General features: G+C 45.9%; 1 protein-coding gene across 2 annotated transcripts; it reads right to left on the minus strand.

Moving 5' to 3' along the window:
* Positions 1-11391: 11391 nt before the first annotated feature.
* Positions 11392-17557, minus strand: LOC123156762 (uncharacterized). Of its 2 annotated transcripts, XR_006478387.1 has the most exons (9): positions 17365-17557; positions 16928-17047; positions 15952-16252; positions 15671-15875; positions 15396-15599; positions 13350-13439; positions 12113-12412; positions 11831-12035; positions 11392-11759 (listed from the first exon to the last, which is right to left on the minus strand). XR_006478387.1 is itself a non-coding variant. In XM_044574939.1 (5 exons), the coding sequence occupies exons 1-5, from the start codon at positions 17433-17435 to the stop codon at positions 15424-15426; spliced, it is 873 nt and encodes a 290-aa protein (XP_044430874.1). In that variant the 5' UTR covers positions 17436-17557; the 3' UTR covers positions 15011-15423. The 2 variants fall into 2 exon arrangements, 1 of the variants encoding a protein (XP_044430874.1); XM_044574939.1 differs by lacking the exons at positions 11392-11759; positions 11831-12035; positions 12113-12412; positions 13350-13439 and having other exon boundaries at positions 15011-15599.
* Positions 17558-17842: the final 285 nt, after the last annotated feature.

The following is a 17842-nucleotide window of genomic DNA, read 5'->3' on the forward strand; positions in this document are numbered from 1 at the left end:
GTGGGGCCAATGTCGTCCGTCGTTGTCGGTGTAGACGAAGTGATCGGGGTAAATGACGGCGACGCTGGCGACGGGCTGTTGCTGGACGAAGATGGAGGTGGACGGGCGGCGGCGGCGGCGGCTAGGTTAGGAGCGCGGCGACGATGGTTGAAGTAGGCGAGGAACCCGACAGCGTGACGAAGACCTGCGCGGACGGTGGTGTTCCCGCACCAAGTGAGATGGCGCGGCGCATACAACGGGAGGTCGACGCGCGGTGACGACGGGGGTGACCACGGGCCGCGTCTACAGCCCGTAGGGGCGACGCAACGACGGCGGGTAGGTCGGGGCAACGACGGGAAGACCTCGGGGCGGCGGCTGGGACCACGGGTCACGGCGCTACGACCCAAAGGGACGACGTAGCAGCGGAGCCCGGATCGGTGCAACCGAGGGGACGACCTCGGGGCGGCGGCGGGAACCGCGTATCACGCGACTACGCCCCGAAAGGGTGACGCAGCCGCTGCGCGCTAGTCGATGCTGCCACGCGGAGAACCACGTACGACGGCGCTGCGGCCCGATGAGGCGACGCAGCGGCAGCCCGTTGCACGATCGATGGAGGAGCGCGCTGAACCCCAGAACGATTTTCACGGGACCTGCGAAGACGCGCGTAATCCATAAACCAGATCGATCGCACTGCGTCGATGGAGCGAAGCAGCGAACAGGTGATCAATCTAACCGCTTGCAAGGTCGAGGATGTGACTGCTGGACGGACGATGAAATCGATGTAGCTGTGTATGACCGGACGTAGCAATAGGCGTTGCGGGCCAGCGGAGACACGCACGAGCAGATAGACACCCTGGCCAAGGTAGCACTCACGTGCGGTGCATGTGACACGAAAGTGCCATACTGAAATAAAATTTATTCACAGACATCTCCTACAAACTTCTTTCTTTTAGGGGTCCTACAGACTTCACTAGCCTGATTAGCACACAGATGAGCAACCACATTGGCTTCCCTCCTACCAAAAGAAATATACAAACTAGTGAAATTCCCGCATAGCTCCTTCACCTCCTGCATAGGTCCCATGATGTCAGCTCTATCAAATTCTTGAGATTTCCACAGATTAAGAACTTCCAAAGCATCACTTTCAACAATGATCCTGTGCCAGCCCATGTCGTTAGCTAGCATGACTGTATCGCGGATTGCATATGCCTCCATTAATCTAGCTGAGGATGCATAATCATACCAAAGTGCTTGTGCCCTCACCAGATTACCCGTTAATCAGCAGTCAACAACATGTAGCCTAGGTGCTCTACAATGGCGTCTCCCAACACGCTCCTCCTCTTCCTGGTGGCAGCCCTCGTCTGCGCCACCATCCCCACATACTCCTCCGGATCCGCCCCCGCCCGCCCACGCCGACAGCGGCGGCGTCAAGAAGGTGTACACCAAGGCGTGCGAGGAGGCGCAGTTCGCGGGGATCGGGCCCGACATGGCCCGCTTCGGACGCGTCGCTGCCGTACGCCCACCGGGTGCGCGACCTCATCGGCCGGATGTACAACGGCACCGTCTTTCGCCAACACCATCAACACCGCCGCGAGCTTCAACGAGATGCTCTGGAAATCCGTCGGCCACGTACCCATGCATGCATGCACCTTCACCTCACTTCACACTTCACACACGTATATTTCTTCTATGTACAAACACACGTATTGTTTGCTTTGGTGAACGGAATACCAGTTAAAAGATGGTAAATAAAAACTGCAGCCGTGACAGAAAGAATTCAAAGCAGAGTAAACCAGTCGCATCAAAGCAAATACGAGTGTGTGGCGAATCAACTTATGGTTGGATGGTTACAAATACATTGGAATTCCCTTCCAGCAATGACATTGGTGCTCGCATTCTTATGAATTTAGTTCAGGCCTTTCAGCGATGTGCTTTCAGTGAGAGAAGACGTTCAAGCTGACTACGAATGTGTCTGCGGCGTCTTCGTCAATCTCAAAATGATGTGCCGGCCCAGTCTCTCAGAGGTGCTCGTAAGGGTGGAGTGTGTGTGCGTGCGTTCATAAGGATGAATGTATGTATGTATGTATGTATGTATGTACGGGTGTCTGCGTCTGTACTCTATTCAAAAAAAATAAGAGTGTGACACTAGAATCGACAACACATAATACCATTGTGACAAACCTATTAAGGCGAGTAATAGGCCCCGGTGCACCGGCCGAAATTTCGGCTGATCACTCCGCATACGTATTATTCGTCCAGTATTACCCACACGATGCCATCTTCCCCACTTGCTTCGTTATTTAAAAAAGCATATTGTGTGTTCATCCAGAGCACCCGCACTGATCTCCCCGAGTCGTCAGCTAGCCCGCCGGCCATCCATGTCGCCGCCGGCCGCCGCCCTCATCGCCGTCGGTCGCTGCCTAGACGTCCTCCCAGCCACCGGCTCCTCTCCAGCGTCACCGTCGCTTGTTCCTAGCATGGCCCGCCCCGGTCACCGTGGCTCTTGCCGGCTCCACTGCATGCAGATCCATCCGCGAAGGTTGCAACTCTGACGAAGGAGTGCCGCCATTGCATCAATGGTGAAGTGCCAGTTCCAGCTTTATGATGTCGGGTTGAAGCTTTTCAAAAATAGGGTTGAAGCTTTTCATATCAACGATTGCAACTTTTTCGTTGTGTACTCGCGAGTTGAAGCTTTCTATAAAGCTGGTTGAAGCTCTTCAGTTCAATGGTTGAAGCTTTCCAAAATGACGGCTGTAGATTTTCTTATTTCGTAGTGGTCAGATGAAACTTCTTTATTCCGCTGTTTGAAGCTTTTTCGAATACGGTTTTGAAGCTTTCACATGAACTATTGAAGCTTTTTTCAGTCCATGGTGTCTTGTTCAAGCTTTATATACTGCTAGTTGAAGCTTTCGAATCGAATGGTTGTAGCTTTTGTGATTGCCGGTTGCAACAAAAACAGCTTCTGGTTTCAGCTCACGTCGGTACTTCCAGCAAAACTCTTGTTTGCCGCCCTTCGCGGTTGCAGCATCTTTTCTACACGGTTGTAGCACTGACTCTACTGATTCCAGCAAATCTCACTTTGCAAAAATTCACCGCCTTTCGTTTCCAGCTTTTTATTGTGTGGGTTGCAGCGCTTTTCTCAGCCGGACACAACACATTGTAGCATAGTAGAATTTAATGTAGCTGGAGGTAGAAAAAGGTAACAATAAGGTAAGAGATAACTAAGGGAGAAAAAAGGGTAGTCACGCGGGCCCACAGCATGAGACATGGGGGGGCGGGCAGTTTGCTAAGAGTGCGCCAGCGTGGGATGAGAAGCTAGCGTGGTGCGCGTGAGCAAACGCGGCCGGCCGAAAGTTGCATCGGCACGCCGTGTATAAACGTTTCCCATACATTAATACATTATACACATTGGCATTCTCAAATCAACTGCGAGTAGCAATTTGAATTGTATCAATAGACCAAGAGCATGAAGAGCTTTTCCCGAAGAAAAAAAGAGCATACAAGAGATACAACTAACTTGCAGTATATACGAGAATAAAGGACAAGGCCATCATCAACTCATATCCTCATCAGAAGATTCACTCTCCCCCATTGTTGGATCGAATTCATCAGAGTCACTGTCCTCATAATAGAAGGGAGGTCGTATATCTTCCCTGCCCATATCGTATATCCCTTTTAATGGGTGCCTCAACACACCCATTCCTTGGTTCTCACATGCATAACATTCACCTGCCAAAGTAAATCACAATGTTAGAATCTTTCTAGGTCACTACAAGTCATAAGGTGAAAATTTTCCATACCATATCGATAATGCTCCAAAGGATAACAGGCATATAGTTTCATCATACATATTGATTTGACCTCGGCGAAGTACATTGCCGATGTCCAATCAGCAGAGCCAGGCTTCTTTATCTTGACAGTAAAGTTCAAGTGATGAAATATCTTTAAATAATTCTCCACACTAAAACATTGATGGACAAGCCCGTCAAATTCATAATCAACTCCCTAAGATGAAACAAGTGTTAGTCATAGTCCTCTACAGTCCCAACAATTAAAAAGATTTTAGGGCAGGCGTGGAGAACCTTAAGATCATCTTTGCTCTCGATGTATCTTTTGAAAGCCACCATCGCCTCCTCGCTCATCCATCGTTTTGCATTTGCAGCAATTTCTTCTGTCATAGAAGCATAGGTATGTTGTCCTTGTGCTTGGACTGATTGGGTTTGTTTTTCAACTTGCATGTCTGCATATTCTCTAATGGTTTCAAAGTCGAGTGGCCAATAATCTTGTGCTTGGAAAAATTGAGCTCGTTCTTCATCTTGTCTTATCTCAAATTCTATATCACCTTCATGGTCAAGTGGATAAAATTCTTCAATTATCCCCTGCCTGGATAGAAGTATCAGAATCCTGTCAGCAAAACATGGTTCATAATGTGATCTAGATAGATATACGAGACAACATGGGACAAGATGCAATAAACTGATTCTCAAATTATTTAGAATTGCATTAATAAACAAAGCACTCTTTGCTTAGATATAGGAGAGAAGTCTTGTAATAAACCTTGCTTTATTCACTTTGAACCTTTGATTATAGTATTCTTGTATGGATATAATACAAGTTCACTACGCAGGGTTCACTAACCAGGTTCTAGAAATACAGATGATGTGGGGTTCACTATGCCTAGCAACTGAGCTATTCTGAATTATGACATGCGGAAGACTTATATTTAGGAACGAAGGGAGTAGTACCAAACTGCTTCACGGCCAACAATAGTTTTTTGACAGAGACCCATGTCTGTGATTTTGACAAACAAAAAAGGAAGAGACTCCCCAGGAGATGATACGATCAGCACGTCCCTGGGACCGAGGCTGTGTCTCACCGTTGATTGAGCTAGTTCATCCACAAACTAAAAGAAAATAAACAATGGCAGGGAGGTGAAGGGGAGGGAATCTCACCCAGTTTCACTTTCACTCGAAGAGGACGCCGGAGAGCCGGCGGGAGGTGAAGGGGACCCCTATAATTATACACACGCACACCCTACCCCTATTGCTATATCGTAATCCAAATTCAAGTACCCCCTCTGTTCCCATAATGTAGTGCATATTTTTTTTTCAAAAATCAAATCTCTCAAACTTTGTCCAAGTTCATGGAGAAAAATATTTACAATTAGAATATCAAATATATATCATTAGATTCATCACAAGATGTTGTTCATATTTCATAAATTTGGTATTATAGATATAAATATTTTTCTCTATAACTTGATCAAAGTTTACAAAGTTTGACATTTTAGAAAATATATATGCACTACATTACGGAACAGAGGGATTATAAAGATAAAGGCTAACTTCATACGAGCGAGCGGAGTTAGGCCCGTCGCTGGTAGGCTTGGGCCGATGGATCAGTATTGACCTAGATCACATGTGTTATATATATATCCTTTGTAAGCCGTCGCACGGGATAAGTTGAGCAGTTGTAAATCCTATGGTTTTCTAAGGGCATCTCCAACGGCGACCCACAAATTTTCTTCATCATCCGTCCGTTGGCAGGGGGAGCAGTCCACGGACACAGTTGCGGGAAGCCGCCAGCCAACACTGCCCGCATACATTTAACCACTCTTTGAACTAACCAGACAAAATACATGCAAACACGGCGGATTTCATACGAATAGGACAAAATTCATTATATTTTGGACATATTTTTAACTTAAAATGATATTGGACTAAGATAAAACCTAGTCTACGGCCGGTGCCGGCGGATATCCATTTTGACGACATGGACACCTTTGACTAATGTACGACCAGCCACGGCGGATCTCCATTGTCCTTCCCTTGCCCAGCAGGCGTGAGCCACAAAGGTATATGCTTCAGCACAAAGGGCGGCTGGCTTCCCCACGGCTCATCGAAGTAGAACCGCTGGCTGATGCTTTAGCCAGAGAGGAAGGGTGCCTCTTCTGCACGGATCAGAGTTGGTTTTGGGGTAGGGACGACGATGGCCTTCGAGAGGGCAAGACACCGGCGTCGCCTCGGCGGTGGCCTTCATGGGACCCAAGCGGCGGTGGCCTCCCGTGTTACTTCTCCTCGATGATGGCGGCGGCCGCGGATGTTCTGGGCATCGTCTCGTCAATGTCTGCATAGCCGGCTTCTTTCTCCATCGGTAGGGCGTGGTTACGCGCGCGTTGATGGTGGATGGAGGGATCGCAGGCACGGGAGGCACCGTATGACACGACGTCGTCCACGGCAGCCAAGATGTTCGTGCTGCCATCCCCCACCCCTCATGCCGGCTTGTAGCAACTCGCCACTCCTCGGCAAGCTGAACCACGTGCCGGCGTCGAGCTTCAGCCTCCGCGAGCTGGCCTGCAACGGCCTGGAACGTCGATGAAGGTGGAACAGACAGTTGGCTGGCTCGCCAGCTTTTATGTTGGAGAATTTTTCTTCCTACTAGCAAGATGCCCGTGCGTTGCACGGAACATCAAGATCTTGTGGGAGAAAAGGATGAACAAGGGAAGGCCTTATCTACAAATATGGAGAGAAGTGCAGGTAAATTGTCATAGTTTCCTTCCTATCCATTAGATATAGATCGGACGGTCTATATTGCAGGATGGCAGGCACACCATCATCACCAACTCTGCTTTTTATAAGAGTAGAGACTCGTCGGATGCCATGGAGGAAAATGTTAAATGAGGAAATGGGGAGCGAAGGTGTGGTGCGGTTCTTGCCGGGCGTCTCGCACCGTTTAAATAGCGAGCGGACGCGAGGATCCAACCGACTTGTGATTAATGATGGCCACCTCGAGAACGGACATGTGGCCGAAGTAGGTATCTCATCACACGCGTGGGTTAATAGAGGACGGTGGGCAGAATTCAGCCATTTGAATGCGACGAGGAGGCGTGCTCAGCTGAGCGTGCAGCAGGCGGCGCCCTCGGCCGGCATGCCGTTTCAATGGTAGAGGCAGTGAGAGGTTGCGTACGCTCTGATCCGGCTTCAATGTGAAGCGTCCGCTCTACAACGGCATGAATGCGTGCAGCTGGTGCCAGACGGGAACACGCGCTGGCAAGGTAGAGGGGGTTTGGGTGGGTCAGGATGGTCCGAAGCAGGCGTCAGTGTTGTCCAGACGCCCGCAAAGCCCCCCATATTTGTCTCCGGTTTGCGGGAGAAAACACGTCCGGATCGCTAGGCGGATCGACACATACCTTCCACGATCTGGGGTTTTCCACGTTAAATCCTCGTGTCTTATGTGTTGATTTTGACCTTCGTCATTTGATTTGCTTGTCGTACCTCTAACACCTGCTCCACCAAAGATGCCCCCGTGGTGCGGAACTGTGGCGAGCCATGGCGAAACATTGGAGCTTGCCGGACCTTAATTCTGTAAGGCCGACAGGTATCGAGTGTTTGTTCGACGTGTTGTACCCCATGCAGGCTGATGATCGCATGAGGGTCCTTATGGTGTTGTGGCGCGCTTGGCATATCAGCAATGAAAGAGAAGAGGCCTCCCCTGGTGGAGGTATCATGCCGGTTTCTGCTCAGCTATGAAGCATCCCTGGCTGCTATCCAGCGAGACCCGGACGGTGATCACATGAAGGGCAAGATGGTGCTTGCGCCCGCTGCGCGGATGGCACTGGCAAGGCATCAGGAGAACGCGCCAGTGCCGGACAGCATGTGGCAGGCCCCAGCTCCTGGGCGTGTTAAACTGAACGTCGACGGTTCCTACTGCCCCGCCTCTGGTGGTGCGGGTGCAGGCATGATCTTGAGGGACAGCAATGGAGCGATCATTTTTTCAGCATGCAGGAACCTTCTCTTCTGTGCAGATTCCTTGCAAGCGGAGTTGGCGGCTTGTCTCGAGGGCCTCAATTTTGCTATGCAATGGTCTCCTTTGCCTATGGACGTGGAGATGGACAGCCTGATTGCTGTGCAGGCTATCCAGTTAATGACTGATGATAAATCGCAACATGCGATGATGATTACTGAAGCTAAAAGACTTCTTGGTGAAAGGGAAAGCTCAATTGCTCATATTAGTAGGAGACAAAACCGTGTTGGGCATAGACTAGCTGAATTTGGTCGAGTAGAAGCTAGGACTGCCGTATGGTTAAAATCAGGACCTGCTAATGTACCGGAACTTTGTATGGAGGATCTTCCTCCAAGTTGAGCAATGAAATTCCCTTTAACCCTGCAAAAAAGAGGTTCTGAATTTTATATTCAAAATTTCCGACGATAAAAGACATCTGAAAAAAATTACAACCAGATTCTAACAAAACCAAGCAAAACTCAATCTCCACAAAAATGGACTATATGTCACTACTCCTCTATCTCCCCTCGAGCAAAAACCTAGACTGCTCATCTCTAACCTGCTGCAATGTGCTATCAAACAAAAATCGCATTTTGGAAACAAAGGGGGAAGATTAGAGTCGCCATCGATGGAGACAAAAATTCTAGGTTCTTCCATGCTTCTGCTACACAGCGCTCTCGCTCAAACAAAATCCCTCTGCTTATTCATAACTCCTTCGAAGTTTTCCTGCACGAACAAAAAGCCGATATCCTAAAGAACTACTTCCAACAACTAATCGGGAATACAAAAAATGCCACATGGAACTTTAGTTTACAGCAGCTATACCGCTCTCCCCTTCCCCAACTTTCAGATCTCACACAATCCTTCTCACATGACGAAATCCACCAGGCTTTTCTCACCATGAATGCAAACGCAAGCCCGGGCCCGGATGGCTTTGGACCAATCTTCTTCAGAAAATTTTGGAATGATATCAAACAGTTCATACTACCATTCTTCTCTGCCTTCCATGATCAAACGGCTTCACTTGAACGTTTTAACCGAGCCTTCATAATTCTCCTTCCCAAAACCCTGGCGCCAACGTCCCCAGATGCTTTTAGACCAATCTATCTTCAAAACTGTACTCCAAAAGCAGTTGCCAAAGTTCTCACAAACAGGGTCAAGCCCCTAATCCCACTGCTCATTCATTATGATCAAACGGGTTTCCTTCACGGATGCAACATCGCTGAAAACTTCATTTATGCAGCTGATATCCTAAGTGCTTGCCACACGCGTAAAGCGCCGACCATGGTCTTCAAGCTTGATTTCAGGAAAGCTTTTGACTCCATCTACTGGTCCTCCCTCTTTCAAATCCTACAAGCTCGAGGGTTCCCCCCCAATTTTCTGCTCCTAGGTCCAAGACATTCTCTACACTGGGAAAACGGCCATCTTCCTAAATGGCATTTCGGGGCCCTGGATCCAATGTTGATGCGGCCTACGACAAGGAGACCCCTTCTCGCCATACTTGTTCATCATCGTTGCAGATGTCCTCCAAAGATTGATTGCCAGCGCTTTCCAACAGAATGTTCTTTGCCATCCACTACGACCAAACGAACCACCTGTGACTCTGCAATACGCCGACGATACCCTTATCATCGCTGCTGCTAACGATGCAGCCACCTTAACCCTAAAACAATCACTCCACGATTTTGCCCTTGCAACAGGGCTGCTTATCAACTTCCAAAAAACGGCACTCCTCACCATCGCCACTGATCCATCCATGCAAAACAACATCGCCACTGCTATTGGATGCTCATTATCCTCCTTTCCACTAATGTACCTAGGCCTTCCTCTCTCCCCCACCAAACTGCCGCTCACAGCCTTCGACCCGATCATTGACAGCTTTTGGAAGTTCCTCTTCGGCTGGGTAGCGCGTCTGCTTTCACGCGGTGCTCGCCTGACTCTGCTAACTGCAGTCCTAGACTCTCTAACAGTCTATTTTATGTCAGTTTTTCGTCTACCTAAGTCAATTATAGCAAAACTTGACGCCATTCGGAGGGCGTTCTTCTGGTCTAATGAGGAAACTTGCACGGGTGCGAGCTGTTTAGTCGCATGGAAAAACGTTTGCAAACCGAAAGATACTGGTGGTCTAGGCATTAAAAATCTCGATGTTCAGAACCGCTGCTTGCTTATGAAATTCTCCTTCAAGATTTTGCAGAACCCAAACGTCCCTTGGACACAGTGGTATCACCAACAATATCCTCTTGGCATCTTAGCAAAAACTCCAAGGCCCTCCTTCCTCTGGAAAATTATCAACAAAAATTTGCCACTGCTCATTGAGCACTCATTTGTGATCACTTACAATGGGCTTTCCACCTTCTTTTGGTTAGACACATGGGTACTGCAGTCGCCTCTCCATAAAGTATTCCCCAACCTACACTCACACTCGTTGGATGACAAGGTTCTAGTGGCTACAATATGGCAAAAAGGCTTATTAACGAACCTGCGGAACCGTCTATCTAATGCTGCTGCTCGCGAGTTGGATTGTGTGCTGTTGCTGTTGCAGGATTTTCAGCAGGTAGATCGATCTGACGAACGGTCCCTCTCCCATGGGCTGCCATTCTCTGCCAAGAACGCCTACTCCTCCATTCTTGCCGAAGACTACGCTGATCCCCACCACGACTTTGTCTGGGCCTCCAAGGTGCCGATCAAAGTCAAGATCTTCGCCTGGCTTCTCCTCCGCGATCGGCTAAACACGAAAGCCAACATGTTTCACAAGCATATCGCCCAATCAGCTGCTTGCCCCCGATGTCAGGACCCGCACGAGGATGCACTCCATCTCATCTCCAACTGCTCCTACGCAACACAGGTTTGGTCCTCCTTGGGTCTGCCGTCGCCAACCTCCCTGGACGATCTGCACCAACACCCTACGATTCTTGGCCTCAACCCCAACATCTGGCCTTCGGTCGCTCTGACTGTTGCATGGAAGATATGGGATTCGAGAAATGCTCTCGTATTCAGAAATGAGGATCACCCCCACAGAACTACAATACGTAACATTGTAGCAGATTTCTCCCTCTGGGTCTTCCGGTTCAAAAACAAAGAAGACAATACCTCTGCTAAGCAATGGCTTAATTTCCTCTCTGCTGCTATTCATTAACAGTTGTTGTTGTAATCTGAACTACTGCTGTAATTTTTCGATCCTCTTTTGAGTGGTAATATATTCAGGTGGGGAAGCTCTCTCCCCCCCCCCCCCCCCCCCCCCCCCCCGGTGACCGTTCAAAAAAAAAACAGGCGCGGAACGTCCTCTGCAATGGTAGAATCGGATTCTACTACTATGGTGCAGGCTGTTAACAGAGAAGGATATGACCGGTCAGGTAGATTGACTTCTTTGCTCGTCTAAATCTTGTCAAGTTCAAAGTATAACCAGGCCATGCGGCCACTGCAATTCTGCAAACCTGTTGGTTTGGCCGTTTGCTTGGGTGAACGGAATGCCAATTATACCAAAAAAAAAAGGTAAATAAGAACTTGCAGTTCACCGACCGTGAGAGCAACAATTTAAAGAAGAGTAAACCAGTCGCATCAAAGCAAATATGAGCGTGACATTAGAACCAACAACGCATAATACCAATGGTACAAACCATTGCTGCGCTGCTACTCGTCATTCTTCAGATGCTGCTGGAGCTAGGAATACATTCTCAATTCAACTAGGAATCAACAGATCAAGAGCATACAAGAGCTACAGGTAACTCTTTTTTTTTGCGGGGAGAGCTACAGCTAACTTTTTCTTTTTGCGGGGAGAGCTACAACTAACTTACAGTACTAGAATAAAAGACAAGGCCATCATCAACTCATATCATCATCAGAAGATAAACTCCGGACTGTTGCTGGATCGAATTCATCAGAGTCGCTGTCCTCATAATATAAGGGAGGTTCTACATCTTCCCTGCCCATATCGTATATCCCTTTTAACGGGTGCCTCAATACACCCATTCCTTGGTTCTCACAGGCATAACATTCACCTGGCAAAGTAAATCACAATGTTAGAATCTTTTTAGGTCACTACAAATCATAAGGTGAAAAGTTTCCATACCATATTGATCTTCCTCCAAAGGATAACAGGCATAGAGTTTTATCATACATATCGATTTGACCTCGGCGAAGTACATCGCCGACATCCAATCAGCTGAGCCAGGCTTCTTTATCTTGACAGTAAAGTTGAAGTGATGGAATATCGTTAAATAATCCTCCATATTAAAACATTGATGGACAAGCTCGTCAAATTCATAATCAAGTCCCTAAGATGAAACAAGTGTTAGTCATAGTTCTCTATAGTCCCAACAATAAAAAGCATTTTAGAGCAGACGTGGAGAACCTTAAGATCATCTTTGCTCTCAATGTACTTGTGAAAGCCACCATCGCCTCCTCGCTCATCCATCGTTTCGCATTTGCAGCAATTTCTTCTTCCTTAGAAGCGTAAGTATGTTGTCCCCGTGCTTGGACTGATTGAGTTTGTTTTCCAACTTTCATGTTTGCATATTCTTTGTTAGTTTCAAAGTCGAGTGGGCAATATCCTTGTGCTTGGAAAAATTGAGCTCGTTCTTCAGCTTGTCTTCTCTCAAATTTTATATCACCTTGATGGTCGAGTGGATAAAATCCTCCAAATATCTCCTGCCTAGACAGAAATATAAGAATCCGTCAGCAAAACATGGTTAATAATGTAATCTAGATAGATATACAAGAAAGTTCACGTAGTGATACAACATGGGACAAGATGCAATAAACTGATTCTCAATTTAATTAAACTTGCATTAATAGACTATAAGCACTCTTTGCTTAGATCTAGGAGAAAAGTCATGTAATAAGCCTTGCCTTATTCACTATGAACCTTTGATTATAGTATTTGTGTATGGATATAAGACAGGTTCACTACGTGGGGTTCACTAACCAGGTTCTAGAAATACGGATGATGTGGGGTTCACTATGCGTGGCAACTGAGCTAATCTGCATTATGACATGCGAAAGACAATCGCATAGCTCCATTTAAAGCTATTTGTTGACCTAAAGAAACATAACAGCAACAACTTTTTTCTGAATATCAGTATGCATCATTATGAAATTATGAATCGACTGTTTCAGCATGTATCACCACCCTAGGCCAAACAATTTACATCCATGCTTTAGTCAACGTCTACTGTGACTAAATTTGAAGCTTGAAAGTCCTAAGGAAAACAGATATCAGTAATCGATCTTCAATGCACGAGGAAAGTGTGTATGCTGAGAAGAAGTTGTTTGAATCAAACGAATTATCCACAAATTCTTGCTACAATTGTTTACATAATTCATTTTCCATCATAATCTCATAATCGTGGTGGCATCCTCACCACCTCAAGGAGAAGGTAACCAAATCTATCAGATATGGATACATGCCACCAGTCTCAGGAGAGAACAACCATGCTAGGGTGAGATTGTTACCAAACACACCCAACAAGTACCCATTGTACAACCATATGGGCCATTAGTGCAGCCATACGGGTCATAAAAAGTACCCAACATTTCAACAAACCAGTTGTTAACTTACGAAAGGAAGGACAAAATAAAGATGGACATACCCCTCAGCTGATTCAAGTGTGTGAGATGTGTCATTCAGCGTCAGGGTCTCAAGCTCACGGCTGCTCACCTCCTCCACACGCTCCGGGACCCTGATCAAAACAAGCACGATGATGTGTGAGGTGACTATTACGACGAAGATGTAGAAACATAGCTAGGATTTGTTGGCCTTTTCTGTTTTTCTCATGAGAAATACAATGCAACAAATTTAATTTGACCAACCAAAACAGGGACTAGCCCCTGTGGCATATTGATTCAGAGGAAACAACCCAGGTGCACACATTTGCGGGGCCCAACAATGGAACCCAGATGGCAGGCTGGGTGCAAAGCTGAGCACAGCCAACTGGTTGTAGTTGACAACCAGTTCCTGTATAAACAAAAACTACAACCATATAGTATATCAAAATAAACAACTACTCCCTCCATTCCCAAATACAAGTCTTTTTAGAGATACCGATAAAAGACTACATACGGAGCAAAATGAGTGAATCTACATTCTAAACTACGTCTATATACATTCGTATGTACTCCCTCCGTTTCGAAATAATTGTCTTTTTAGAGATTTCAACAAATAACTATATACAGAGCAAAATGAATGAATCTACACTCTAAAACATGTCTACATACATCCGTATGTTGTAGTCCATTTGAGATGGCTAGAAAGACAATTATTTCGGAACGGAGGGAGTAGTTCATAGTAAAATCTTTACAAAGACTTAGGAAGTAGTACAAAACTGACTCACCGCCAACAATAGTTTTTGACAGAGATACATGTCTGTGAAAAAATAAGACTCCCAAGGAGCCGATACGATCAGCACGTCCCTGGGACTGGGACGCAATTAAACTTGAGGCCACTATCTCACTGTTGATTGAGCCAGTTCACAAAGTAAAAGAAAATAAACAATGGCAGGGAGGTGAAGGCGGGGGGGAGAATCTGACCGAGTTCCAGTTTCACTCGAACTGGAAGCCGGAGAGCCGGCGGGAGGTGAAGGGGATCGGTCGCCGGCCATCGCGAGGAGCCGGCGGAGGACAAGACAATAGGAGAAAGGAGTTTTTTTTTTTTTTGAGGTGAAGGAGAAAGGAGTTATGCGAAACTTGGTTTGGGTCTCTCCCGCAATTTAGGCGATGCGCACTTTTCATTTTGCTTTCTAGGGTGCCGAGGAGACCTCCTATTCCACGCGTAACAGACTCGGAAACGTAGTCTCAAAAAAAAAAAGACTAGGAAACGTGCACCTCAGCGTAGGGACGGGTGTTGGGCCTCAATCTCTGGCCCACCTCCGTTTCTTTCGTTCGCTGGACTATCTCGTGTGTGAGCAAAACAAAAATCGAATTTCTTGTAACATCAGTTGAAATGTCAAGAAAAAAGCATATTTTTTCGCAAATAAGGTTCTGGATTTATATTGAAAATTTCCAACGATGGAAGACATCTGAAAAAACAAGATTTTTTTTATTTTCGGCTGAAAAAAAGTTACAACAAGGTTCTAACAAAGCCAAGCAAAACTCAATCTCCAGAAGCCGAAGGTGAGCCGTTGCTGCCGCTCCATCACTGAAGCCGGCCTGATACTGTATCCTACCATCGGCGGGAAAATCTTCGTGCTAAAGTTCAGTTGGAACAATGCTCTGGAGAAAAAGCCAACATCATAGGAGCCTTGCAATTCAACAATGCTCTGCTCGTTTAAATCTTATCAAGTTCAAAGTAGCAGACTGTCTAGCTACAGGTGGTGCACAACCAGGCCATGCGACCACTGTAAACCTACTGGTTTCGCCAGTTGCTTTGGTGAACGGAATGCCAATTATACAAAAAAAAGGTAAATAAGAACTTGCAGTTCACCAACCGTGACAGCAAGAATTTAAAGCAGAGTAAACCAGTCGCATCAAAGCAAATACGAGCGTGACATTAGAACCAACAACGCGTATAATACTAGTGTGACAAAACATTGCTGCGCTGCTACTCGACATTCTTCAGATGCTGCTGGAGCTAGGAATGCATTCTCAAATCAACTAGGAATCAATAGATCAAGAGCATACAAGAGCTACAGCTAACTTACAGTACTAGAATAAAGACCAAGGCCATCATCAACTCATATCCTCATCAGAAGATTCACTCCCTCCCGTTGTTGGATCGAATACATCAGAGTCGCTGTCCTCACAATAGAAGGGAAATTGTATATCTTCCCTGCCCATATCATATATCCCTTTTAATGGGTGCCTCAATACACCCATTCCTTGCTTCTTACATGCATAACATTCACCTGCCAAAGTAAATCACAATGTTAGAATCTTTTTAGGTCACTACAAGTCATAAGGTGAAAATTTTCCATACCATATCGATCTTGCTCCAAAGGATAACAGGCATATAGTTTTATCATACATATTGATTTGACCTCGGCGAAGTACATCACCGATGTCCAATCAACTAAGCCAGGCTTCTTTATCTTGACAGTAAAGTTGAAGTGATGAAATATCTTTAAATAATTCTCCACACTAAAACATTGATGGACAAGCTCGTCAAATTCATAATCAACTCCCTAAGATGAAACAAATGTTAGTCATAGTTCTCTACGTCCCAACAATAAAGAGGATTTCAGGGCGGGCGTGGAGAACCTTAAGATCATCTTTGCTCTCAATGTATCTTTTGAAAGCCACCATCGCCTCCTCGCTCATCCATCGTTTCGCATTTGCAGCAATTTCTTCTTTCTTAGAAGCATAAGTATGTTGTCCTCGTGCTTGGACTGATTGGGTTTGTTTTTCAACTTGCATGTCTGCATATTCTCTAATAGTTTCAAAGTCGAGTGGCCAATATCCTTGTGCTTGGAAAAATTGAGCTCGTTCTTCATCTTGTCTAATCTCAAAATCTATATCACCTTCATGGTCAAGTGGATAAAATTCTCCAATTATCCCCTGCCTGGATAGAAATATCAGAATCCGGTCAGCAAAACATGGTTCATAATGTGGTCTAGATAGATATACGAGACAACATGGGACAAGATGTAATAAACTGATTCTCAATTTAATTAAAATTGCATTAATAAACAAAGCACTCTTTGCTTAGATATAGGAGAGAAGTCTTGTAATAAACCGAGCTTGCTTTATTCACTTTGAACCAAAGCACTGTTTGCTTAGATATAGGAGAGAAGTCTTGTAATAAACCTTGCTTTATTCACTTTGAACCTTTGATTATAGTATTCTTGTATGGATATAATACAAGTTCACTACACGGAGTTTACTAACCAGGTTCTAGAAATACAGATGATGTGGGGTTCACTATGCCTATCAACTGAGCTATTCTGAATTATGACATGCGGAAGACGATCACATAGCTCCAATTAAAGCTATTTGTTGACCTAAAGAAACATAACAACACGACCGTTTTCAGAATATCAGTATGCATCATATGAAATTATGAATCGACTGTTTCAGCATGCATCACCACCCTAGGTCACAATTGATTTACCTCCATGCTTTAGTCAATGTCAAACAATTTGCTACCTATTAGTGCAACCATACGGGTCATAAAAAGTACCCAAAACAAACAATTATTAACTTACGAAAAGGAAGGACAAAATAAAGATGGACATACTCGTCAGCTGATTCAAGTGTGTGAGGTGTGTCGTTCAGCGTGAGGGTCTCAAACTTAGACAGATCCTTGCTTGCACCCCCAAGCTCAATGCTGCTCACCTCCTCGACATGCTCCCGAGCCCTGATGAAAACAAGCACGATAATGTGTCAGTGACTATTATGGTGAGGGTGGTGGAAATATAGCTAGGATTTGTTGGCATTATCTGTTTTTTTCCATGAGAAGGACAGGGCAACAAAATAGTTAATACACTGTGATTTCAAACGGATATTGAACACACAGATTGATTCGCCACACACTCGTATTTGCTTTGATGTGACTGGTTTACTCTGCTTTGAATACTCCCTGGGACCGAGGCTGTGTCTCACCGTTGATTGAGCTAGTTCACAAACTAAAAGAAAACAAACAATGGCAGGGAGGTGAGGGGGAGGGAATCTCACCCAGTTTCATTTTCGTTCGAAGAGGACGCCGGAGAGCCGGCGGGAGGTGAAGGGGGTCGGCCGCCGGCCATCGCGAGGAGCCGGCGGAGGACAACCTAGGAGAAAGGAGTTATGCGGTGAAACTTTGGTTGGGTCTCTCCAGCAATTTAGGCGATGAACACTTTTTGTTTTGTTTTCTAACTATAGGGAGGAGGAGACCTCCTATTCCACGCTTTAACGCCCGGAACAGACTAGGAAACGGGTCGATTCTCAAAAAAAAAAAAAAAAAAAAAAAAACGGAAACGTGTCCCTCAGCCTAGCGACGGATGTTGGGCTTCAATCGCTGGCCCACCTCGGTTTCTTTCGTTCGCTTCGCTGGACTGTCTGTGTGTGAGAAAAAAAAAACGAATTTCTTGTTCTTTTTAACATGGTATATATACTCAGACGGTTATACATACACATATATTCACCCCTATAATCATACACACGCACACCCTAT

The sequence above is a fragment of the Triticum aestivum genome, chromosome 7B (genome assembly GCF_018294505.1).
Source record: "Triticum aestivum cultivar Chinese Spring chromosome 7B, IWGSC CS RefSeq v2.1, whole genome shotgun sequence".
Taxonomy (NCBI): Eukaryota; Viridiplantae; Streptophyta; class Magnoliopsida; order Poales; family Poaceae; genus Triticum; species Triticum aestivum.

Excerpts from the sequence above, each read along its gene's own strand:
- LOC123156762 (XM_044574939.1), bottom strand. The coding sequence starts at position 17,435 with ATGGCCGGCGGCCGACCCCCTTCACCTCCCGCCGGCTCTCCGGCGTCC. Across the intron at positions 15,876-15,951 it reads AGAGCAAAGATGATCTTAAG|GGAGTTGATTATGAATTTGA; the intron begins GTTCTCCACGCC and ends GTTTCATCTTAG. Across the intron at positions 15,600-15,670 it reads TTTGGAGCAAGATCGATATG|GTGAATGTTATGCATGTAAG; the intron begins GTATGGAAAATT and ends TTACTTTGGCAG.